We start from the raw sequence: 26,049 nt of genomic DNA, 5'->3' as shown, positions 1-26,049 counted from the left end.
ACTGCTACAGACTGTCACTGAAAAAAACGCATTGGTCAGTCTGAACCATGTCAAGTAACTATGGAAGTAGCAAATCCACAACACAAACTGTGCTAGCACTTTCTCTTCAAGTCTAACACCAAAATAGGTACAACTTGGAAGCCACTACCCCAATCTGTGAAAAGTGGTGGAACTTGGCTACTGGACATTTTGAAGATGTGGTTGTACAGTACATTCTCATGGCCCATACCAGGTTCCCGCGGAGAGCTGCACAGTCAGCTCTGCAGCATTAGCAACAGTGCATTGACAAGATTCCGATGCAGCTCAGTACCGATGTGTCTGATGTGAGTACTGTGGAGGCTGCTGGGAGGTAGCTGAGTATCCCATGCTGCTCTGGGGCTGTGATGTGCTTGGTCCAGGGTTGGGATAGGCAGCATGTGGATTGGAACGCTGCAAAGGAGATGAGGGAGAAATGTGACTCAGGTGCCTGGAGCAGCCAGGCCCCATGCCGGCGAGGCTGAGGGGGACTGGAGTGCGATCAGGTTTCAAGGAGGTGAGTGTGCAAAAGTGTGCTGAGTCCCATCTTCAGGATCAAAAGGACAAATTAGCAGTGCCAACAGGAAAAATAAAACACTGTCTATGACAATCTTTCGTCTATGACAAAACACTCCAATCTTTTAGTATTAGCTTTTCTTTAGGAAGGTCAGAAATACTACACAGATAATACTAAGCTAAATCTTATTATTACATTGTGCAAACACAGTTTTCCCCTTTTATCCTGTTTTGTATCTAACTTGATAAACAGTAACTAATTTACTTGAGATGTTTACACATGAGCTAGGCTTGGTGGTGCATGTCTATAATTCCAGCTACACAGGAGGCTGAGACATGAGGATCAAAGGCTTGAGGCCAACCTGGGTAATTTAACAAGACCCTACCTCAAAAAATAAAAAGGGCTTGTGTAGCTCAGTTGTAGAGTGTCCTTAGGTTTAATCTCCAGGAAAGAGAGAAAGAAACTTAAAGCTAATTTACATGCTTATTTCTATAACAGAAACCCCCAAGACTTACATATGACTGAAGGATAAAAATAATTATGAAAAGAAAAGGTACCACAAAATCAATTTCTTTGACATTAAAACATTTTTATGCCCTTTAAATCACTGAATCTTATTTTCTGCTAGAGGTTTATGTAGAAAAGCTAAAATATAATCATTACCATGTCTGAAATCACTCACAAAATCCATCACTAATAACAAAGCATCACTCTCTGGGTTTCAGCAGAGGCCAGCGGCTGCTCTGCCTCCCTCTAAGGTGCTGTCACTGGAGCATCCAAACACAGTCTTGAGCTGAGAAAAAGGCACTCTTCCCTTCCAGATGGGGAGAGAAAGATGTGGGAAGAAATACCGACTTCCACAGATGTCTGTCCCTGAGTTGCTTGTTCAGCTAAGTGGGAGAGTCATGACTCAGGCAGACAAGGGCTAGAACTCTCCTTTAACCAGAGCGAGGAGCAAAAACCTAATTCTAGAAGGGCAGTAGCAGTGAGTACTGGATTTTTACCAGTTTCCTAACATTTGTTTCCTTTTTGTAGGTGAGTAACTCTAATTGGCCAGGTTTTAAGTATCTTTCTCACACTGAAATCTACTTTAGTTGGGAAATGGTAAGAAAACTGTCAAAACAGGTCTTTCCACAAAGGCACTAACAATGCCTTGGGGGACCCTGGTGCCCTTTGTGGCTAGATCTAAGTCTGAGGCCAAGGTCTACCATGGGCTTGGTTGGTGGTCCCCTATAAGCTATTTCACCTCTGCAAGCCTCTGTTTCCTGAAATGACAACCACAAAAAACCTCTTCGAGTTATAACTATTGAAGGAAATGATGTTTTATAACTTAGGAAAATATCTGGCACATAGTACTCAATAAGCTGTTATTATTATAGCATCTCTAGCACCACCACCACTTAAGACGCACTTACTATATACAGTGAATACTACCAAGAATTTAATGATAATAAAAATGATGAACCGGTATCATCTATTAAGCACTTATTTCAGGCTAGCCACTGGGCCTTATAGATACCACCTTTACTACAACCTCAAATTTATACTTATCTACCTTCTACAAATGAGGACACTGGGAACATGTGAATCATTTACTGAAGGTCATACAGAAGTAAGTGACAGGGCTGGGATGTCAAAGCTCATGTTCTATTAAAACAACAGAACATGAGCTTTAATAGACCATGAGCACTACATTCTATTGTTTTGAAACAATAGCTTGTTGAGCTCTTACTAGACAAAACAGGTCAAAACAGACATGGAGTGCTCAAAAGTATCATGTCTAATCTCACAGCTGTAAGATTTGCTAGTCTCAATTTACGGATGAAAATACTCACAGTCAGTTTGACATAATGTGAACATGCTGCTCTGTGTCTGTGTGGCACAGAAATCTAGGCCTCCCTATGACTGCTCTGCCAATATCTCTCCCCGACAGCCTATTTCCCCAGGTGCACAGAGGGCAGTGCTTTTCAGTAACATCACATTCTGAAGCAGCCATGAGCCGCCCATGCACACATCAAGACAGCAGGTCAGTGCACAACCAACATAAATACCTGATAGTCTGAGGTCATGATCAGTCCACCTGAGGTAGTGGTAGGAGGAACAACTCGTACTTTCTTCAACGGGGGTCCCTGTGTGTGACTGCTGTCTTGGTTCCCTGGGTGGCCAGTTCCATTAGTGTGGTTATTGCCCTGCTGCTGCTGCTGGTTCTTCTCAATTGGTTAAACAGAAAACAAAGTTCAACTCAGAAGGAGAACAGAATATGGCCACACCAGAAATGTCATGGAGGCAGTAATGAACAAGATGCAGCTAACTCTATTTTAATACTTACTTTGTCTCCTTTGTCATCAGGTTCTTCTTCCGTTAAAAATTCTCGTTTGGGGTAAGGGATTTGACAACCGGCAAAAACACTGGTTATCAGAAAGAAGGAAAAGTGAATAAATCAAATGCTTCACTTGGGCAGCTTTTATTTTACTCTAAGTGGGACTTCATCACCATGTTTGCAAATGTAAGTACCTTTTCATGCAACTATGACAAACTGAGTCTTTTCTTCTAACCAGTGATATAAAAACAGGCCACTTGAAAGTCTTTCACTGTATAAAAGTAATCAATAACAATCTAATATGATTCAGTTTTCTCCTATTACCCAAGCACTACTTTTATTACTATAATTAAAAAAAAAGATTCTAGCTGAAATGTTCACCACTGTTTAAAGACAATTTTTGTTTTTAACCTTTTTTCACATTTAAAACAAAAGATAGTACAGGAAACAAATTTATTTTGAAAGGTTACTTGCAATTTTGGAATACAAAGCTCTAGGTGCAAAGCAGTAAGCCCCATTTCAGTGAGTCTGAATGAGCAACAGCATGCAGTCAGCCCTGTCCCTGGATCACTGGGGTTACTGCTGAAACATGTGACCAGCATTTCATAAAGTAAGAGATAAACAGGATGGCCTCTCACTGTAAAGCCACTAAATGACACTTCAATCAGCAGAGCTCAATTTCTGCTTGTCATATGAAATTCCCTGGATCCCCATCTAAGAAAAGGAGCAACTCAGAGTTGATGACTAAAAGAAAGAATACCTAAAATGTGCCACCATACTGGTGAATTAATAAATAATCGATCACTTACTCTGATGTAGGAAGTGGGTCTTCTAAGAAATAGGGATCCTGCATAGCCTGTTCTGAGGTAATTCGCTTTATTGGGTCCATGGTAAGCAACTTCTGAAGCTGAAACCACAAATCGTAAGGACATAAATGCATTACATCTCACAGTCACCTATTAGGACATATCAGGGTGGTTTATATTTTTGATGATTAACACTACTCTGTGGATTGTATTTAATTCCCCCAAATTAACAAAAGCCTGATTATTAAATTTCATGTAGCAATTCACATTATGGTAATTCTAATATTACATAACTCCATTCTTATACCAAAGTAACTACATTTGTCCTCTGGCTCTAAAGCAATGGTCTTTTCCCTTTCATTATGTAACTGCTTTATGAAGTTTAGAACAAGACAAAACTTTTCTTTTCCTGTTCTTTTTCTACTAAGGAAAAAAACTATTGAGACACAAATAATATACTAGCCATATGTAGGCATTTAGATCCAAATTAAGTAAGACAGGATTAAATTTCTCAAAAACCAATTTCCCATCACACAAGATCCATTCATCTCTCCTTCCCTCTCTCCCTTCTTCTCTCCTCCCCTGAAGCATTCTACCTCTGAGTTACACCTCTTGCCATTTATTTAGTTTTGAAACAGAGTCTTGCTAGGTTGCTGAGGCTGAACTTTCTAACTTACAATTTTCCCATTTCAGCCTTCCAAGTAGTAGGATTACAGGTGTGTACCACAATGCCCAATATACCAGAAACATTTTAAGAGCTCAAGACCCAAATGTGGCTACTGGTACCCTAGTGGAAAATCCATCACAGAAAGTTCTGTGCAATAGTGCTGGGCTAGTCTAAATATATATGGTGATGCACAACTTGTAGAGACTCCAAATGTTAACTGCTTGGTTCTTCAAATTCCAACGCAATATTTATTGAGTGATGTTGAGCAAGTTACTTAACACTGTAACTGTGTCTGTCAAATAGCTATTAAAAATACACCTATCATCATAGGTTTGTTTCCAAAATTAAATTAATTAATATATAAAAAGTAACAGCAGAACCAGGCATGGTGGTGTATGCTTGTAACCCCAGTATTTGGGAGGCTGAGACAGAAGGATCACAGGTTTGTGAGCCTCAGCAACTGAAGACTATAAACTAGAATGTTTGAGTCTAGTATATGATATATGCATCTTTTAGGCTTTAGCATGCAGCAGAATCTAGAGGATTTTTTTTTGGGGGGGGTGGTACTGGGGTTCCTGGAAGCCCTTTTACCTCCAGGATACATTCTCACGGGCTATACTCCCAGACCTATTTTTAAACTTTTTTTTTTAATGTGGAAACAGGGTTTCTTAAGCCAGCGAGGCTGGCTCCGAACCAGCACGATCCTCCTGTCTCCGCCTCCCAAGCACGGGGATTACAAGCCTGTGCCACCACGCCCAGCCTTAGAGGATATTGTTAAACAGAGTGCAGAGCCCTTGCTTCAGAGTTTCTGATGGGCGGATCTGGGCAGGGGCTAAGGAACCTGCATTTCTAATAGATCCTAGGTGGTGCTCATGATGCTTGATAGGGACTACACTTTGAAAACCAGTGAACAGACATATTCAGACTTCATGGAAAATGACACATGTTCGTGGATAAAACATAAATTATTCAAGAATGCAGATAAAATGATGATAAGGTGAGACTCAGATTTGATTTTAATAGCTTTTGAATGGAAGCACAATTTTATTTTCAGAATTGAAAGGGAAGGCTTGGCTATTTAAAAAACCCAACAGTTTAAATGGGATTATAATGAAACTTTCTGATTGGATCACCTAAGAGACAAGTCATCCCAGTAAAAACAAGCAAATGAGCTACGAGGAGGGTGAATCTCTTGAGAGTTTTTGATAATTACAAAGTAATTATGGTCATAAGTATCATCTTAGACTACAATAAGTGATGATGAATTGGGGGTAGTGGTAAGAGTAATTTTCCTAAAACATGACTATCATTATTTTGTTAGAGTAAGTCTATTATTTTGAAGGATCTAAACTTAACCTTCCAATTTGGGTCCTTTTTTAGTTCATTAAAACATTACTTGCATAATAGACTGGGAACACGACAGGTTAAGCAATGCTTTTTAAAAATGGTGATATGAAATATATGATATAAAATATGAAATAAGAGCAAATAAGAGACATAGAAGCAAAAGCAGAAGAGAAAGAAGAAAAAGCAGAAATAAAAGAAATGTTTGCCAAATGCTAGGTTGCTATAAAAGGAAGTTTAACACTTTTAAGTGTCAAAGAATTTCTACCTAAGAACACACGAGAATAAGGAATGAAAAAATTTAAAGTCAAGCAAAATATGTTTCCCCCAAATTCCCTTTTTACATGTTACAAACCTTTTTATTAAAAAAACATAAAACTGATTTATTTTTACTTAGTATAATGAAAACTTTATTGTAAACATACCGAAGTTGGCAGTTAAATACAATCTTATCATGAATTACCTTGCATTTAGATTCTACAGCCGATATGTTACATACAGTTAAAGATTCTATCTCTTACACTTCCAGAAAAAGCATAATTATGCCATCACTGGACAACTTCTAGGACTCCAAGTTTATAAGGGGAATCACAGGAGTTAAACATTTTGTGATCAATTTTTCAAGAATTTAAACACAAAATAATCTGTATTAGTTATTTATGAATGCTAGGACTGTTTTCTTGAGATACTTTTCTGAAATTCTAGAAATTTTAAAGTAATGTTAAAAAACAATATATGTACTTTTAAATGTTCTTGACAGACATCTTATTACTACTTTAGAAAATCTAATGTGATCAAACATTAGTCTGACAAATTGATATGGATTTGAAAAATAAAGTATTTTGATGCCTTTACTAGTATGAATATAAAATCTCTGTATTTATCGAGCACTTATATAAATTGACCCAGCAATGCCTTAGTTTGGGCTAGGAGATTAGGGGGAAATATGCATTTTGTTAGTACTGTGATCTAAAGCTTACCAAGTGGAATGCTTTACTATCTGGTTTAACTTTATGTTTTTCCATATATTTGATAAGACTGCAGTTGGTATACCTGAAAGAGAAATACTATGAAATATCTATAATAGATTTGAGGTCAATATTACATTAGCTAATGTCTTTCCAAACAGAACTTCTTTGATCAAAACTGATATATGTTAAGAACAGTATGACTAGCACAAATAAATAGCATTAAATCAATTTTCTACTTCATTCAGTATCTGCACTGGTCACTTTCGAATGGATACCAATGATTAAATGCAAGACAACTTCAATAACATAAATGGAATATAATTTTTTACATGAATTATCCTGTATTAATTATTTTAACAATTGGGTCAAAAGTTTAACTCAGCCTTACCAGTATGTTTAGAGTACATTTATTATGGGTCTATAAAGTGGACTCTCCCAATCCTTGGCTTGTATTGTAAATAACTAAAATATTAATTCTTCTTTTATTAAAACCCACTTAAAATTACTGGACAACCTAGGTGGACAGGCAAGTAGCTTTCAGCAAGGTTTGTTTCGTTTTGATTCTTCAGCATGGTACTTCCCACTAATGTCGAGCTTCCAGAAAAAAGTAAATATGGAAAGAAATAAAATCATTTTTTCTCATATCTAAATCAACTGCTAATATTAGTCACCCTCTCCATATCAACACTTAACAAATCTTAAGAAATGAAGACTGACATCATGAAAAATATTTCTTGGACGAAATAATTACTTATTATAGTAATTTTATGTTTCATATTCTATTTTATCGAATATCCAATTTTATACTTAGTATTCTGGAAAAGTTAAAATCAATACAATGTTTGTTTTCTTTCCAACTTACGTATTTCTTCTGAAATCTTTCATTAATGTTGAATGTTCGGGCATCTTTTTTATATCTTCCCAATCTTTATCTGTGAAACACATTGATAAATATTTATGTTGCCTAGGTTCCTATTCTCAAGAATTTTAACAAAGGTTACTTCCATTTCATCGTCTCTTTATTTTTAAATATTTTTGAAAGTCCAGATTTCAAATAAATGTTCAGCAACAGAAATGAATTATAACTAGAATTCATTATCCCTTTACAGCTTTAGATAGTTCTAATCCTTTAATATTATACTATTTTCTGTTTGTTTTACTTTAAGCTCAATTGTATTGCTGGAAGGGAAATAGTTATAAATAAAATTTGTTTCTATTGTTGAATAATCCTATTTCTATCAGCAAAATCACTCATTTTCCTTTACCACCAAATTTCTTCATTAAATTAGCAACTAATATTTTCAATAAATAAGAAAACCAAGATCTTTCTCCTTGGTGTCTTTTTATGGTATTAGGGATTGGGACCAGAGGTGTTCTACCTCTGAACTACACCCCTTAGCTTTTCTTTCTTTCTTTCTTTCTTTCTTTCTTTCTTTCTTTCTTTCTTTCTTTCTCTTTCTCTCTTTTTCTTTCTTCTTTCTTTCTTTCTCTCTCTCTCTTTTTGTTTACTTTTATTTTGTAACAGGGTCTGTACAGTTGTTGAGAGTATGACTAAATTGTCGAGACTGGCCTCCATACTGGGATCACAGGTGTCTGCCACCATGCTCAGCTCCTCTATGACTTTACAGTATACTTCTCTTTATGGTCCTGCTCTCCTTTACCTTATTAAACACATTTCTTTACATTGGTAATCAAGAGTAAGCAGTAAGAACTGTTCGCAGTAGAACAGAGTGGGATGCAACTAGTATATTATCCCATTTTGTATCAGTGCCCCAGATGTGGAACACATTATAAAAACTTAAATACAGTATAAAGTAGAAAATTTATAGTCATGTAACAGTGAGAATATTAATAATATATAAGCTATAAGGTATGATTTTCAGCCCATTTTAATGCACCTCTGTCAATTTTGTTGAAATAGCTGAGAGCTGCAAACTTGGGACTTAATGTTTCGGTTAGCTTTGCTGCATTAGAGTTGTTTCAATGATGCTGCTGGCCAGCCTATAACTCCCGCACTCTTAGCTGCCTGCTACTGAGAGTCCACAGGTGCACAGTATTGAATCAAGCAAACCGAGAGCACCTTTAGCTTTTAAATGCCCTGTACAGGTTCACTTGTCCTTGAACTCACTTGTGAAACCATTTGCTATCTATCTTCTTGCAGACATCATCATATAGTGTAAAATAAATTGAAAATATACTTAAGCTCCCCAGTGAAATTTTCTCAACTTTATTTCTTGCTATAATTTCTCTACTTTGTTAATTTCTCAGGCTAGAAATCCTGAGGTAATCTTTAAGTCTTTGCTCAATTGCACATGTCCCACAAAAAACGATATGCCTGTCTTAAGTTCTTCATCCTTACTTTACAACTCCAGGATTATATAGCAAGCAGGCAGTTTCCTGACTTCAGTTCTTCTCTTTCATTTTTACATACTTCTGCTATCTTGGTCTTTCTAAAATAGAACATAAATCCCAACTCTAGTACTTGAGAACTTATGAATTACTCTTTGGCCTATCAGATTTAAACTTTGCTGCTTACTTTGCAAGCCTTTTTGCCAACTGAGGCCACCCTAGCTGCTGAGCATATGTTAAGAATCATTTCTGGTAGAGGCCCTCAGCACTCTCAAACCCCACCTTGTCCCTTTCTCTATGGGCTTCAGAAATAGTGAAGACATTCAGAAGCAGGAGGAAAGGCCATGCCTATCTATCCACTCAAAACATACCTTTTTCTTAAATGTTCTACAGCCTACGATGAAAACTCCAATCATGTCTGCTATATCAGTATTTTATTTTTCTTCTTAAGATAGTGTCTGGCACATAGCAGATATTCTGTAAATATTTGTGAATAAGTAAAATTCCCATCAAAAGTGGTCTTCTTAAAACTGCTGACCAGTATTAGAGAAAGGTAATATCTGTGTAATTATTCTGCATTTACCTATAATTAACACCCTTACAAGTAAATGTGAATCAAAACTCCCAGAATTTTCTGAATTAGTCTTGAGTTATAGTGACCTAAGAAATGTTCCTATTAAGATTTAATTTCTAATAAGGACTTGACCAGCCAAAATTATTTAGGTGTTTTAAACACATTTTCTTAATTTGAGCCTCAGGGCAGTTTTCAGTGGTTGATGAAGGACCACTCTGTGGTATTACTAGGATTTGGGGTACAGCTGGAGAGATGGGACACCTAGAAATTTCCTCCCAGTTGTAAAAGAGCAGGCTAATTTGTGGAGTACTATAACTTTCATCTATATTTTGCCTATTATTTGATATAACAATTCTGCTAGTGCCAAATATATAAATAATGCTCAAAATTTGTATTCAAATGCCAAGTAGTGGCAGTATTAAATATGCTGCCAAACTTTTTTTCCACTACTGCTTTTATAGTTTCTACTGGCCAACAATGAGAGGCATTTTTAATCAAGATATTTAAATATTTTATCATTTCAAATACCAAACAGCAAAATAATAAAGTAAAGCAAAATAAAAGAAAAAAAATACTCAACTCAGGAAGTCCATAGGTATTTTCATGTTAATATGTGAACTTTACAAATTTTGCTATTCCTACAAATCGATAAGTGCAATTAATAAAAACTAAGAATTGAGTAAGACTAGCTTTCATCAGCCCAAAACACATACCTTTCCAAAGAATATATCTAGATTCAAACAACAGTGATTTAAAAACAAAAACAAAAACATAATGTGTACCTGCAGGAAATCCCATTACATTGAATATTCTGTCCAGCTGGTCATGGTGATAAGGATTACTAGTTTTGATGTCCTCTTGTCGACAGTGAAATATTGGTTCTGACGTTAGTAGCTCTGCAAATATACACCCTATAGCCCAAATATCTTTAAAATAAAAAGAAAAAAAAATAAAGAAAAAAGAAAAAAAAGAGAAAGAAAAAAAGAAAAAGGAGGAAAATAAAGTGGTTCTTTCTAAAAGAAAATGCATTTTTATTTTGGTGGGGAGTTTTTTCTTTCTTCCCTAAAAAGTCATATTAATTCCTAAGCAATTATAAATACTAAATATCATGGAACATATATTCCCATCCCACTCACCCCAATTTTGGGTTTCCTACTATACTTTCATCCCACCAAAGTGGTTTCACTATAAGTCTAATAAAATTTATTAGCTGGATTAAATGTCTCAACATTACCTTACTTATGAAATACATACAGAGCTGCAAATGAGGCACGGGAACCATAAACAAACAAAACAAAGTAAAAAAAAAAAATAAACAGAAAACCCATACAACCTTTCATATTGGGCACCTGCCAAAAACAATCAGCACAAATTTTTGTGATAAAGTAATTTTTTTAAGGTGCTATTTCAACAAGTAAAGACAATGTCTGGCCTCAAATCAACAGCATTCCTACTTGAAAAAATTTTCTTTATAAGCTTTTTAAGCTGTAGCAGTCTACTTTTATATATTTAAGTATTTAAAAAGTAGGGCATATCTTTAAAATGGGTATGAAGGTATATGTTAAAAATTTACAACAGCCAGGCAAATATATTTCTTAGTTTACAATAAATTTCCTTTCATTCACAAGACATAGATCTACTTTCATCCATAGTGAATTTTTTTCTCAATAGAACTTAGAGGCAAGATCTAGATGCCAATTTGGAATTTAAAGCTGAAAATAGCCCACTTTTACTCCTCACAAATCTTTAATGAATAATGCTAATTTCCCTACACTTAGGACAATGCTGTGCACAGAGCAGACACACAACTGTTTTTTGACTAATCTAAGTAATATCTATGGCCAATAGAAATAACCATAAGAACAAATAAGATACCATTTTATTGATGCCGATTGAACAGATATGTTAATAACTACAACTTAAGTAGGACATGAGAAAGAATGTTATTATTTATAAATGAGGATTTCTAAATTTCAAAATTGAAATATACACACTTAATTTGATGTAAAATTACTATATTTACAATTCAGAGTAACAAATCATCTATTTGCATAAAGAGTCACACTTTGACTACAAGAAAGTGATTTTTAAAAATGATATCCTTTTTTTCACATCAGAAAACCAATCTGGTCAATAATATATAGAAAAATCTCATCAAGAAATATAGGCCAAACTGTTTCATTTTAGCATTAGAGGATAAATGGGAACACTAATTATTCTGTGATCATTCTTTTTACATGGCTATCTCATATAAATCTGAACTCTGATAATCTTAATCAATGGCCAGATAGATAAGCTAAGTAGGATCACAAAGGACTGTTGAAAACTGAACTCATAGTATATCCAAGGGACACTAGAGCAATGTGGTCAGCAATTTAAAATTCCAAAGACGAAAATAAAACATGAAGGTACAAGAAAAGTACCTTAAGCTGGCGAAGCTACACTGCTTTGAAAATAAAACTGGGCAAGTGGGACAAAGTAGTCTACTGAACCTTGCTAAGCCACATCCCAACCTCTTTCTTTACATCTTCCATTAACTCTTCCCTTTGTCATTTTTGCCGCCCTTCTCTTCTTCAAGATCCTGATCCAGACACTAATCACACACTTTGAATCAGCTGATCAAGCATTTATTTCAGACAAATTTCTAATTCTTGCAAATAACCTCCCCTTCCTACCTTGCCTATTATTTTTGGATTGTGCCAAATTCATGAACAAGTCTTTTTCCTGCTCATCTAGCTGCCTAATTCCTTCCAGAAAGACTTTTTAAATAAAGAACATATAGAGTCCATCTACTTTTCAGTATTTGTGATATGTTGTTACAGAGCTAAACAAAAAAAGTTGAGAGCAATTATCACCTTACATATACCCAAATTGGATGGATGGTTAAATAACATTTCAATTGACAGGTGTATGAACAACAAATTTTTTTTTTATCTAGAAAAGGGGGAATAAATTCTCATTTTCCCTATTTTATTGTATATTTTTCACTTAGTAAAAAGCCACACATTCAATAAGCATTCGGATATTCAAGAACATCTTAAAATTCTACATCTTGACTTCCGGGAAGATAGTGACCGAGAAAAGCAGCGTTTATGAGCCCTGCTAAAACTCGATCTCTATTGCAACAAAATCAGCCCTTTTCATAGCCAGAAAACGCCATCAGCAGAGAAATAAAAAATGTAAACACAAGGGACTGAGAAAAAAAAGACTAAAGAACAACCAGAGACCAGAAATCAAGCCCGCAATGCAGCAGTGGGGCTGCGCCGGCACCATCTTCCCTCACAGCACTAGGATCCAGAGAGAAAAGGTAAACAAGGAGCTGAAGTGAGCAGCTGCGGATCATTTGGGTGTAATTCAGCAGTTCTTTCGCAAAGAACGTCTAAAACTCCTGGTGGTCAAGCTCATTACGCCTTCCAGGGACTCAGAACAGAGCTCAAAACCAGAAAAGAAATACGCCAGCCTCATAGCCGAGGGCGTGGCAGTGGCGCCATATTGCCAGCAGCGACAGCAAGTTCACCGCACCCTAGACAGCTCCTGATCAACACGCACAATAATTGTGAGTGAAATTGCGGCCTCTAAAGGAGAAATCCCTGTACTGCACACCCAGGGACTTTGATAATCTCCCTGGTTCTGAGATTTTGCAGTCCAACCCAGTGAAGGAATAGCGGTGGCAGAGATTACCACCGACTCGAGATACAGAGCACCCTCAGTGAAGTCATAGCGATACAGGGAAGCCACAAACTTCTGAAATCATGGGAAAAAGGAACAACAATAGAGCAATGAATGCCCACAACCCCATATTATCAGAACCTGATAACGCAGAAATTCAGAGATCTCCAGAAGATCAAATCAGGAATATAACTGTAGAAACAATACAGGACCTTCGAAAAGAATTTAGAGACCCTAAAAGACATAAAGGATGCAATCATTGAGGTAAAGCCCTAATTCAAAGTATAAACAATCGATTAGATCACATGGAGAATAGAATGTCGCTCCTAGAAGACGATCACTCCAAAAACGAACGCATAATTTCTAACTTAGAAAAGAAAATCAGACAGCAGGAATCTGACAATGAAGAAATATGGGCCCTCCCCCCCTTTTTTTTGGTGGTACTGGGGTTCCTGGAAGCCCTTTTTCCTCCGGGCTACACTCCCAGACCTATTTTATATTTTTGAAACAGGGTCTCTTACGCCAGCGCGGCTGGCTTCGAACCTGAGCGATCCTCCTGTCTCCGCCTCCCAAGCGCGGGGATTACAAGCGTGCGCCACCACGCCTGGCTATATGGGCCCTTTTAAAGAGAGTTAACCTAAGAATAATCGGAATAGAGAAGGGAAAAGGTGAAACCAAAGGGATCAATAATATCTTCAAAGAAATAATAGCAGAAATTTTCCAAACATAGAGCAAGAGGTCGATATACAGGTCTAGGAAATTTATAGAACTCCCTTTAGACAGGAGCAAAGAAGAGGTTCCCCACGCCACATAATTGTCAAAATGACCAATGTGGAAGCCAAGCAGAGAATCTTAAAGACAACAAAAACAAAAGGCCAAGTGACACTCAGAGGCAAACCAATTAGAATCACTCCAGACTTCCCAAACCAAGTCATGAAAGCCAGAAGGGCTTGGAGTAACATATTCCAAACTCTGAAAGAAAACAACTTCCAGCCAAAAATCTCCTACCCAGCAAAACTATCCCAGCAAAAAAATTAGATGGGGAAATAAGAAGCTTCCATGACAAACAGAAACTGAAGGAATTTATGTCTTCAAAACCAGCCCTAGAGAAAATACTCAGAGATTAACTACAAAGAAGAAATAGGTAATACACACCAGAACCAGAGAAACAAGATTTTCCATCCAGCAGACAACTAAGCAAAAAAGAATATATTCTTGTGTTTATAGGTTAGAATCTTTGGAGATTCATTATTATTTCAGTCTTTTACCTATTTCTAAATTGTATTGTTTGCTTTTATTGTTGCTAATTTTTAGGATTTCTATTTGGAATATTAATATACCTTCAGATATAGCATTTGGAAATATTTTATCCCATTCTATTAGTAACTTTTAACTCTGTTTACATTGTCTTTGGATATACAATTTTTTTTTTATTTTTTAGGGAGTTTGTATACTCTTCTGTTGCCTGTGCCATTGAAATCATATCCAAGAAATCACTGCCAATTTCAATGTTGTGAGGTTTTATGACCCAGATTTTCTCCTAAAAGTTTATAGTCTTAAGATTTATATTTAGGTCTTTTACCTATTTTGAGTTAATATTTGTATATGGTGTTAAGGGTCCAACTTTATTCTTTTTCAAGTAATTATTATTTTTCAACAATTTTTAGTGAAAGGATCATTATTTCCTTCACCAAATGTTCATGGAAACCTTGTCAAAGATAACTTGACCATATATGGAAGAATTTATTTCTAGGCTTTTTATTTTACTCCACAAGTTTATATATCTGCCTTTATAGTAGTACTACACTGTTTCAATTAATGTAGCTTTATAAGGGTTGAAATCAGAAAATGTATATCTTCTAGATTTGTTCTTTTTCAAGATTGTTTTTGATATTTAGAGTTCATATTTCATGTTAGGATAGATTTTTTTCTGGAAAAAAAAATGTATGATAGTTTCACCTTAAAAAAAAAGAAAAAAAATATCCTCTGGTAAGAAGGAAAGCAAAAAAAAAAAATACTGAAATGTTATCTCTAAGTGATCAAAAGTTTGATATCAGACAAATAAGTCTGTTATGTGAGATTATCATTGTTAATTTTGGATAAATTGTTATAATACTAGATGTCAACCACTAAGCCAAGCATGGGAAGGAGGGAAGGGGAGGGAAAGGTGTGGGATAGAGGCTAACTGGGCAATGTGTGCATGTATGTCTACACAAGTTTTTTATCCCATTATGATGTATGAATACAGTGTACCAATAAAAAAAATAAAAAAATAAAAATAAATAAAATTCTACATCTTAGTAAAAGTTTTAAGACTGCTTTGGTGACATTTATTTTAAAATAGGTCAAAACTCCACATTTTCCCCAAAGTTAAGCAAACAAATAAAAATAAAAAACAAGAGTGTGTGCCTGTATATTTTTTATAATGATGAACCTTACTATGATGTATAACTGAGGGGGTAATAATAAAATAATTAAAAGAGATTCAAAACTGAACTCTGTCCCCGGGATTACAATGCCTATTAGCTTATTATTTCCTCTCTCTGGTTTTATGACTCAGCCTGTAGCTGAATGAGGTAGTAAAGCACTAAAATCTATTTATCGTAGAGGGGCAGGTTATTCTGATGTATCTAGACCAGATTATTCCCCTATCCTTCTGCTCTTTTCCTTAGCAGGCTTCAGTTTAACATAATCTACTAAATCTCAGTAAGATCTAACCTTCTAAATGATACTGTTAAATAGACATATGAGTGTGTTTTAGCAAATTACATGCATACTCAACTACAGAGGTTCTTCTATTAGCTGTTCTCACTACAGATATCAGAGAGGGAAGTAAACAAATGCTACAAAAATTCTTGGTAGGGAGCATTAATGATGGTGTGGGAAATCTGTTGAATGTGTTACTTAACAAATCTTCAGACTATCCCACAAATGGTAAATGGACTGTTTGGTAGAGATTAGAATCAAGAAAGAAATTTCACTTTGTACTATCTTACTCGACTTTTAAAAAAATTCTACAATTTCATGTGTATGATTTCTTTTAAAAGAATTAGTAAGATATCTATATAGTAACTTTTTGAGTCAATGTTCTGGGAGAAGGAAAAGCCTTCTCCAAGACTGATCTTGGCCAAATCCCTGCCCACAATGAAGGGGTAGGTGGGGTTTGGAGATCAGCCCTGCTGAAGAAAAGGTACTCATTTTTGTTTTAGTCATTTGCAGACAAGTGGATTCTCTATGTGTGCCCTATAGGAGAAGGCAGTTGTTTCTATCTGAGGCCATGGAATTTCTAGATTGAAGAAGATTTAAGAGTTACTCAGGCTAAATTTTCACTTTCAGAAAGTGAGGCTAAAGGACTAAATGCCCACTTAAATACACTCCCTAGAGTGACAGAGCTAAGACTACAATTCAAACTGGTGGGTTTTTTTCTACTTCTGCTGTTAAAAAATGACAAAATTGTTTTATGCACATATTCTTACTGTCTTCTCAACTGGATTATAAACCTCTTAAGGTTAAGGCCCATATCTACATTCATACTTGTTTATCCTAAGTTTTGAAAAGTTTGCTTAGAAATTATCCAAATTTTTGGTGTTGATGGCAAGGAGGAAAAGGGAGATAAATATTAAGACAAATCAAGTTATATAGCAATTGGAACAAGGGAATATATTTTCTGATTGATGGTAGTTTAGCTTTGTGGCACATGCCCATGAAACTGCTGGACTATACAATGTCCTAGGGAGTAACAGGTTATACAAATCTTAATGATCCCACTACAACATATGTTTCTTAGGAAAACTAAGAAAATAACTAAATAATGATCCAGAGCCAGAAGCTTCTGTGATAGCATACTTTTTACTAGATTAACATCAATACAAAGTCTCCACTATCCAATCAACTGGAGCTTGTTCTTTGTATAATTTGTCCATGCCTTACCAAAAGTAACAATGCCTTATAAAATTCATTTCCTGGGGGGGCAGAATAGTTCCATATCATATTAGTTTACATATGTATCTTAAATGCTCTTAGAGTACACTTGCAAAAAAGGATATCTAAATATGTTTAGATAATATGTATTCAAAAATAGAATTAGCTTAAAATTTTTTTACTTTTCCTTCTGATTTTGGGGTGGGGGTGCTGGGAATTGAAGCCAGGAGTATTCTATCCCTAAACTACACCTCTAGCCCTATTTTTTTTTTTTTTTTTTTTTTGGAAACAGGGTTAGAATTGCTATGAGCCTTGCTCACTACTGAGGCTGATTTTGAACCTATGATACTCCTGTCTAAGCTTCTCAAGTACTGGGATTACAGGTGTGAGCTATCACATCTGGCTTCTGATTGATTTAAAAAACAAATACCATCTTTTAGAACATTTTTAGATTTATAGAAAAGCTGTTAAAATAGCATTAAGAATTCCCATATCTAACTGATTAATCTTTATTTCTTTATTTTTCTATAAAATGAAGTGTGATCTTATAGCAGGTATGATTAGTGAACACAAACTGTTTAGAAAAGACATGCTGGATTCGAGATTAATAGAAGCATTTCTCCTTTTCCTTTCCAGAGGCTACATTAAAATGACAGCAAAATCCTAACAGTATAAATCCACAATGACAAAAAGGACAGGCAGAGACTGTCAGGGCTGTGAGTCCCTCACTTAACAATAAAAACAAAGTTCTCACTACTACCCAGCAGGCCCTCAACAGCTGGGCAAGGCTCATCTTTTGATGTGGATGGGTTCTAGACACCATTCAGGACAATGAGGACAACTGAGTGGAAGTGTGGTGGGGAAAGGAGGGGCACTTCAAACCGTGTGATCAGGAGGTCTCTGTGAAGAGGCAACATTTTGACCAAGGACTGAATGAAGAAACTCTAGATAGATAACATGGCAACATTCTGGAGGCTGGACAGCAGGAAAGAGTTGAGTGAGGTCTTAGTCCACAGAACTGCTGTTAGAGTGGAAAGCACATCTGTCCTATACAACTCTGGAACAATTTCACTTCAAGAAATAACATCTATAAACCTGTCTTTTGAACAGGCAATCCTTCCCCTAACCACTGCCCTGGGATGCCACGCATGTAGCTACTGGGCCCCAAATAAGGAATTCTCCCCTGAAGACTTGAAATGACCTCAAAGAAAGACCTGCATGTTATAGCATTCAAGGTTTCCCAGGGGAACGGTGGTTCTCTGCTCCATAATCCCCAAGTTCAGTCACCAATCTATATGCCCCATGATGTAAGTTCATAAAGCTACCAAGTGGCTTTTTTTTTTTTGTAACCAGATTCTTAAATACAAATTGACAAATTGAAAGTCACCAAACAGTTATAAAAGGCCTGCAAGACATATACATGAAGAGTATCTCTAAGAAAACAATACTTTGAGAATACTTCAAATGACAAACAAGGGCTATCCTCACAGAGATTTGAGCTTTTCTTTTCATAAAAAATACAAGAAGCCATGAAAAAGTAATAAACAGAGAACAAGGAGTTTCTAGGAAAAAGAAAAAAAAAAAAACACCAGAAAATCAGAAGTGTAATATAAAGGGTCAATCAATCCAAGAAGTTCAACATCTGACTACACTGAGTTCAGGAAAAGAAATGGCCAGTATAATCTGTAAAATGTGAAAATGAGAGGTCCTCTTTGTTCTCAGACAGGACTACCACTGTGAGAACAAGATTGACAAGAGATTCATTCCATCAGATAGATTAATACTAAAAGACAAAGAGTGTCATCAAAGCTCTGAAGGGAAGTTATTTTCTACCTACAATTTAAAATGCTGACTATCAACTATGACAAAGGTAATTTGTTCAGAAAAATAATATTTAGAAAATTTACCTCTAAGATATCAAAAGAAATTACTTGAGAATATAACTTTATTTTATTGTAGCAAAATAATGGATGAAATCATGATCTTCCACATAACTAAGGAAAAGGCCTGGAAGAGATGATATAATATAGGCTTGGAGACCAACCAACCAGAACAGAGGACTCCAGGACGGAGTTGGTTACTAAAAGATAAGTGGGTTTTATGACATCCTGGAGAAGACAGACCAAACAAAACAAGCTATAAATACACACAATTGGGGAAAAAAAGAAAGGCAAAGACCAAAAAAACAAAAAACAAAAAACAAAAAAAATAAAAAAAAACAAGACCATGGCAAGTGAGCATTATAGTATTTTAGTTATCATATATATATAATTTAAGTATAAACAACTGGGAATAACAGCGAAAGGAGGAAAAAATGTAAGCACTAACCAAGTGACTATGGTGAAGATGAAGATGATGGTATTACTAAGAACCTAATATTCTGTTTGGTGAACAAATTATGTGTTTAAAAATTCAAGGATTTCAAAGTTTTAGGGTTTTTTCTTTTTTTCAAGAAAATCAAATGCGAAACTTTTATTTTAAATAAAATGCATAGGACCCCATTTATTTATTTATTTTTAAATTGAATATCTTTCTAGGCAAAGACCTGTGTGGAATGATATAGTCCTAATTCTAATGGTAGTTTTTTTTTGGGGGGAAGGCGGTACTGGGAATTGAACCATAGGGGCATTCTACCTCTGAGCTACACTCCAGCCCAATTTTATTTCTTATTTGGAAACAGGGTCTCGCTAGGATGATGAGAGTCTCACTACTTGATGAGGCTGTCCTAGAACCTACAATCTTTCTGTCTCAGCCTCAAAAGCACTCAGATTATAGGCATATGTCATCACACCCAGCTCCCAATTTTTAATTCTTTATTTTGAAACAGAGTCACGCTAAGTTTTGGAGGGCCTAAGTAGCTGAGGCTGCCTCAAACCTGTGATCCTCCTGTCTCAGCCTCCCAAGTACTGGGATTTAAGCATGCGCCATCATGCCCGGCTTTAGTGATAGTATTTTTAAGTAGTAGAATTTGGGGTTAGTTTTTTCTCTTAATTTGCTGTATTACGTGGTTTAAAAAATAGAGAAAATGTGTCTGTTACAGAAACTTTTTAAAAGACATGGAAATTTAATTAGCTCTACTCACCAATAGCTTTGGTATAATGTCTTGCTCCAAGAAGTAGTTCTGGGGCTCGGTACCAGAATGTTACAACCACTGGATCCAAATCTGCTAAAGGCTTCAAAGGTGAATTAAATAATCGGGCAAAGCCCATATCAGCTGTAAAATAAGAAAAAAAGAGGTTAAGTAGATAGATTTTTACAAATCTGATTAGTCTAATTTTACTATTTTAGTAAGATATGAAAAATGTGCTAAAATTGAGGGGGGGAAGAAGACAAAATATCTTACACTTTTTATAAGACTAAATACAAAATGAGTTTGAGATCTTGACATTTTCTTGAAACTACTGCCAGCCAGCTCTTTGGCTGGGTTAAGGAGCTCTGCTGCCAGAGGGTGAGCTGGCCTTCTGGGCACATCACCACTGGGAGCAGGTAGCTGAGAGTACTTTCACGCTATGCACTGATCTCAGGCACTGTCAGTGTCAGGCTTTCCCTGATTTGCATCAACAAGCCTGTTCACTGGTGCAGGCCATCAGAGTTGACTATACAATACTGTAACATCACTATTTCCTCCATTTATTTGGGTTAATTTTACTAACTTAACTCTAAAGATCACTGCTTGTGTTTTTAAGCTAGAAAATATTGAAAAGGTCATCTAATTCCATCCTTTCCTTTTTCAGATAATGAAATTGAGGTTCTACAAGCCAGAAACTCAAACCTAAAAGCTGGCAATGGCCGTGGATGGATACAGTTCATGGCACTCAAGAGCTTACCATGTAACTGTCGTTCTCATCTCTCTATCCCTAGTAGTATCACCATGTGGTGTCGATACACTGCATATTTGTACTGACTATTCAAAATTTTCCTGACTCATCACTACTGGGTAAGTTTAGTGCCTTTCTCCTCAATATAATTTTGATGAAGTATGCTCTCTTCTTATCAACTTAATTATAGACAGAAAAAAATCTAAGTATTTGTTAACAAGTAAAACCATAAGTCAGATTATTAAATACTGGCTTACAGAAGAAGCAATATTTCTTCTCAAATTTAAATGCTTTAAGATGTAGTGTCGTCCAAACCTGCCATCATCATATGTACTACACAGAAGTTTAAGTCCACACTGGATTATTTAGAAATATTATATAAATTTTTCCCAAATCAGACAGTAAATTTGTGACCATTCTTTGGCTGGGTCTTTTTTATTTTGTACACCTTGAACTTGCAAACCAGACTGCACAGATTCCTTTGAAAATATTCTGAGGACTTCAGCATTTGATGGCACCAAGATATGTACCGGCAGGGCCTGGTTCTCAGAGAAGGGCAATGACTTGCAATATACCCAAGTGCATCAAATGTGCTCACAACTAAAAATTTACAAAGTCGACACTATACAAAAGTGCTCCAAGAGTCTAACTAGAAGTAGATAATGAAATTTGGGGGATTTATAAGAAAAGGCAAAGAAGAAGGGTTAAGAACATTCAAGTTTTTCTTTGTTGTTAAAGTGATACAAATCAGCTGATACTTCTTATTCATATTAAATCTTACAACCAGAAGTTACTATTAACTTTGTTATATGCTCACAATCCTGTCTTTAAATCAATATAATTTAATCACATTTCTTCTATCCACACACAAAACAAACTAAACATAAGTGATAAACACAACTTGACAAACAAATAACGAGTTAGAATAAAATGAATTTAGTGCTACCTTAGAGATTATCAGACTAAAAGTGGGTAAAATTTGTTTTGATATAAGAAAGCAGAACTGAGGAAACATGTTAAGGTACAGAATGCCTGCTAACTTTTTTCCCATCGGGCAAAGGCCTACAAGACAGTCTTGTCAGAACTCAAGGCTCTGTACCTCAGTGGCCTCATGGCTTTCCCTAGAGTTTGTAGGTCCTAATATAGATGAGGTCAGCAGAGGCAGATGTTCTCATCCATCTGGCTCTGGTGAACAGGACTGATGGCAGTAGCATTATGAACACACTGTATGCCCTTGTAACTCAAGGTGAGGATGGCCTCTAAGAGGGACAGAGGCCACTCACCTTCACAGGCTGTTTCATCAGGGAAGAAATGTCTAGGAAACTTGCACAGCTTGGTTTATAATTAGAACACTTCAGTCTCTAAAGATTGTCTGACACCTTTCAAGAGTGTGAAATATTTTTTACTTTCATGTATACTCTTCAGAAATGGTTTTGATCATATGGAACTGCATGAATATATGAATATTATTATAGCAGAAAAATTAAAGTGATACGAGTGCCTACAAAAGTTTTTTTTTTTTTTTTAAAGAGTGCTACACTGTGACTTATCAAAGATATAACATACCAATTTTTACTCTTCCTCGCTCAGGACCTTCACCCATAACTAAAATATTAGCAGGTTTCTGTGGAAACAAAATAGTGTTTTTTTTCAGTAGACAGAAGTGGTTTCTTTTAAATAGACAATATGCCAATATAACATAAATCCACCTTTAAGAAAAAAAAACTCATTCACTCAAAACTTCAAACCAAATACAGGAAAGACACTATACGTGTAATATGTGTAAAGTAGTGCGTAAGCTTCACGAAGGCCCAAATACAATAGTGCTTTGCTCCAGGAAGAGTTAAGGCTTTCCTGACTTTTTAATTAGCCTAAGTTTTCATTCTTGTTAAGCATCTGACACAAACTGTCAGCATTAGATTTAGAATGTTGAGGTTACTTCTTCTTTCAATTACATAAAATATTCTGTGACTTTAAGGCAAAATAAATCTGTAACATCCATTTAATTCAAAGTAACAAATTAATTATAGGCAAGGAGTCACCTAATACCCTTTTTTTGGAAATAGCAAAGTATACATCTATTTTTAAATAAAATAAATACAGAGAAATGTAATGAAGTCTTTTCTATACAAGTTAGTGAAAGAATAAAAATTTTTCTTTGGAACAGTTTTTGAGTTTTATTTTTAAATAAGGAAGGAAGCTACAATTTAAAGTGAGAGCTTATCAAAGCAATATTTCAAGCAGTTTAAAAATGTCTAAAAATATACCTGATTAACTGTCACCCAGTCTGTTTTTCTAGCACACAGGGTTGTCCCCTCCAGGAGGAGGAGAAAATGGTAAGAGTGGAAGAAAGGTTTTCTCCCCAAACCTCATTCACCTTGCTAGCCTGCTATCTACTTGATTTGACTTTAATTCTACCACTTTGCTCAAAAGAAGTGAAACTAGATTAAAATGCCTCTTCAAGCATCAATCAAACAACCTTAAAATTACATCATGGATTTTAATAAAGGCTGTTTATAGTGGTAATCATTTCACAGGCTTCCCCAACCATATTTAGCAATGTCCCTGTGCCATTACTTGTAATCTGTAGCATACTGTCCTATCAACTAGAAATATCTAAATTATTTTTTTAAACTACCCCAAAGATACTACTGAAATGGCAGTATATAATTTCAGAGGTTAAAAATTCCTACCATTTCTATTTTGGTGGTAGTGGGAGTGGAAGCCAGGGCCTTTTCTACCTCTGGGCTACACTCCCAGACCTATTTTATATTTTATTTGGAAACAGGGTCTCACTAAGTTGCTGAGAGCCTCACTAAATAGCTGAGGCTGGCTTCAAACCTGTGCAATCCTCCTGTTTTAGGCTCCCAAGGGTGGGGATTACAGGCATGCGCCACCATGCCCGGCAAAATTCCTACCATTTTTTAAGGTGAGGAAACTAGGCACCAAAGAGACAGAATGACTTGCCCTAAGTAGTTTCAGTAGGTCTGAGGCAAGAGCAGAATGTATCCTGCCTTTAATAGTACAGTGTTCCCTTCCTAATACAGTATTTTTACAGTAACTTTAGGTAGTACATCTCTGAATTAAAGTGCATAATAACAACATCCCATTCAAGGAGGAGATTCAAGAATCTCTATCGTCAATACCTGTTACTGACCAGGGTAACTAAGTCCCCAAAGGTAAGTATGCCACTGACAATGCTCCCTGAGAGTGACACACCGGCGCTACCCAGGCAGACAACTGCTTTTGTGTACCGTGTTCATCCTTCAGTACTGTGTTAGTCTCTGAAGTCTCAGGTCCCAGCCAACTTCAAAATGAAGTCAGATCCCGAAGACAGTGTAAAATGTTGACAAGGAGGGCTTTCCATGTGGCAGCTGGCCTTGCTTCCAGTGGCTAGGGGAGGCCTGCTCTCAAGTGCGGACTCTGGAAGCACTTTGGTGTTTGTGCTAGAATTCTCCTCTTGGTTCTTTCTTCAGAGTAGGATTCCCTTGACACTCTTAAATGTATTCCTGCTCCTTAATCTCACTGTGATTCTCTTCCTATCAAATCCACTTTCTGTGCCTGCCTAAAAGAAATCTGATTATGCCCTGCACTAGATCAGTCCTTTCACAGTTATATGGAAAACGACTATGAGAAGATTAGGAAAAACAGTAGAACTAAAACATATATAGACCATGATTAGAATTCAGTATTAAAAAGTCCCTATGAGCCAGGCGTGGTGGCACAAGCTTGTAATCCCAGCATTCAGAAGGCTGAGACTTGGAGGATTGCAGTTCATAGACGGCCTCAGCAACTTAGTGAGGGCCTCCACAACTTAGTGATACCCTGTTTCAAAAAAACAAAGAATAAAAAATAGAGCAGGGGGTGTTGCTCAGAGGTAGAATGCCCCTGAGTTCTACCCTCAGTACTGTAAAAAAAAAAAAAAAAAAAAAAAAAAAAAAAAGTCCCATGAATAAAGGTCAGGAGAATGAAAGTCATAAAGTGGAGATGTACATGAATTGTCTTCATGGCTTTCTTGGGATGCTTTCTGAACTTTACTTATTCTTACTGTTGTCTTTGAAATATTATTCTAACTTTAGTTGGCTCCTCCCCGCCTCTGAGTAAGATCCACCTCTGCAAGGCACCTGCAGCGGGTTCCTGCCACTTCCAGCCCTAACCCCACACTGCTCCTGCGTCAAGAGTCCTCTGTGTTCTCTGAATAGATGTGACCTTTCATGATTATATCTTTGTTGTATGCCCCAAAGGACCTTCCTCTGTGCCACTTAAAAAAACCTGACCTTTCCCCATACATGAAAACAATCTGAACAGAAAACACACTACAAAGTCTCATATAGTTAAATTCTTTTTTTTTTTTTTTTTACCACCCATCCCTCCATCCCAAACTACACATCTGTCACCAGAGGTATACACTGATTAACTGATTCTCTGTGATCAATTTTGTGGACACCTCCATGTTCTATTCTGCAAGAGTACCTCTGTATATGGCAAAAGTATAACATATATAGACTTATTTCTCCTTTATTTTAGAAGAATGGATCTAGCTTTTCATTCCAGGTTCCTTATATTCTAGATTTACTAGCCTGATTAAGGTCTAGACTAGCATTTGAGCATGCTGGGGAATAAACATATTCCTTATAAGGTCCAGAATGGTTCTGGGGTCTGGGGCCAAAGATTCAGTTAACATATAAATTTTTTTTTTTTTTTTTTTTTTTTTTTGCTAGGCAACCCCTTGCCTAGTGCAGAAACTGAAGTTTTGGGGCTAAAAAGCACCTAACTAGCATCTCCTTTCTTCCAATAGTACCTCTGCTTTATCAGATTCAGTTTGTACATGGATAGTCATAGACAAGACAATAAAATTTTAAATGTTGTTTTAGTAACATTCTAAACAATGGGTCCCTCCTCCTGGTATTTCTCATGGTAACATTCAACACACCTCAGGGCATGATAGGCTGATCTCTGATCTTCTATATGCTATCAAACATAATCACCTTGAAAGAATATAAAGAACTCTGCTGGTGACGTTCTGAGGAAGAATATGCTCCATCCAACTGTATTATTTGTTGCCATGAAGATCAGAA

At 36.1% G+C, this 26,049-nt stretch overlaps 1 protein-coding gene across 2 annotated transcripts in view; it reads right to left on the bottom strand.

Moving 5' to 3' along the window:
- Positions 1–303: 303 nt before the first annotated feature.
- CDK8 (cyclin dependent kinase 8) overlaps positions 304–26,049 on the bottom strand; it is a gene marked incomplete at both ends in the record, with an annotated part of 116,545 nt that continues 90,799 nt past the window's right edge. The window contains 9 exons of one of the 2 annotated variants that reach the window (XM_080689992.1): positions 304–429; positions 2,584–2,742; positions 2,862–2,940; positions 3,662–3,759; positions 6,650–6,722; positions 7,503–7,572; positions 10,346–10,489; positions 20,236–20,367; positions 22,538–22,595. In XM_080689992.1, coding sequence (XP_080546118.1) covers positions 304–429; positions 2,584–2,742; positions 2,862–2,940; positions 3,662–3,759; positions 6,650–6,722; positions 7,503–7,572; positions 10,346–10,489; positions 20,236–20,367; positions 22,538–22,595 — 939 coding nt within the window. The remainder of the gene's footprint in view (positions 430–2,583; positions 2,743–2,861; positions 2,941–3,661; positions 3,760–6,649; positions 6,723–7,502; positions 7,573–10,345; positions 10,490–20,235; positions 20,368–22,537; positions 22,596–26,049) is intronic. The other variant, XM_080689993.1, reaches the window with a different exon arrangement.

The sequence above is a fragment of the Muscardinus avellanarius genome (genome assembly GCF_963383645.1).
Source record: "Muscardinus avellanarius genome assembly, chromosome: 2".
In the NCBI taxonomy this organism is placed as follows: domain Eukaryota; kingdom Metazoa; phylum Chordata; class Mammalia; order Rodentia; family Gliridae; genus Muscardinus; species Muscardinus avellanarius.
This window is presented reverse-complemented; position numbering and strand designations above follow the sequence as displayed.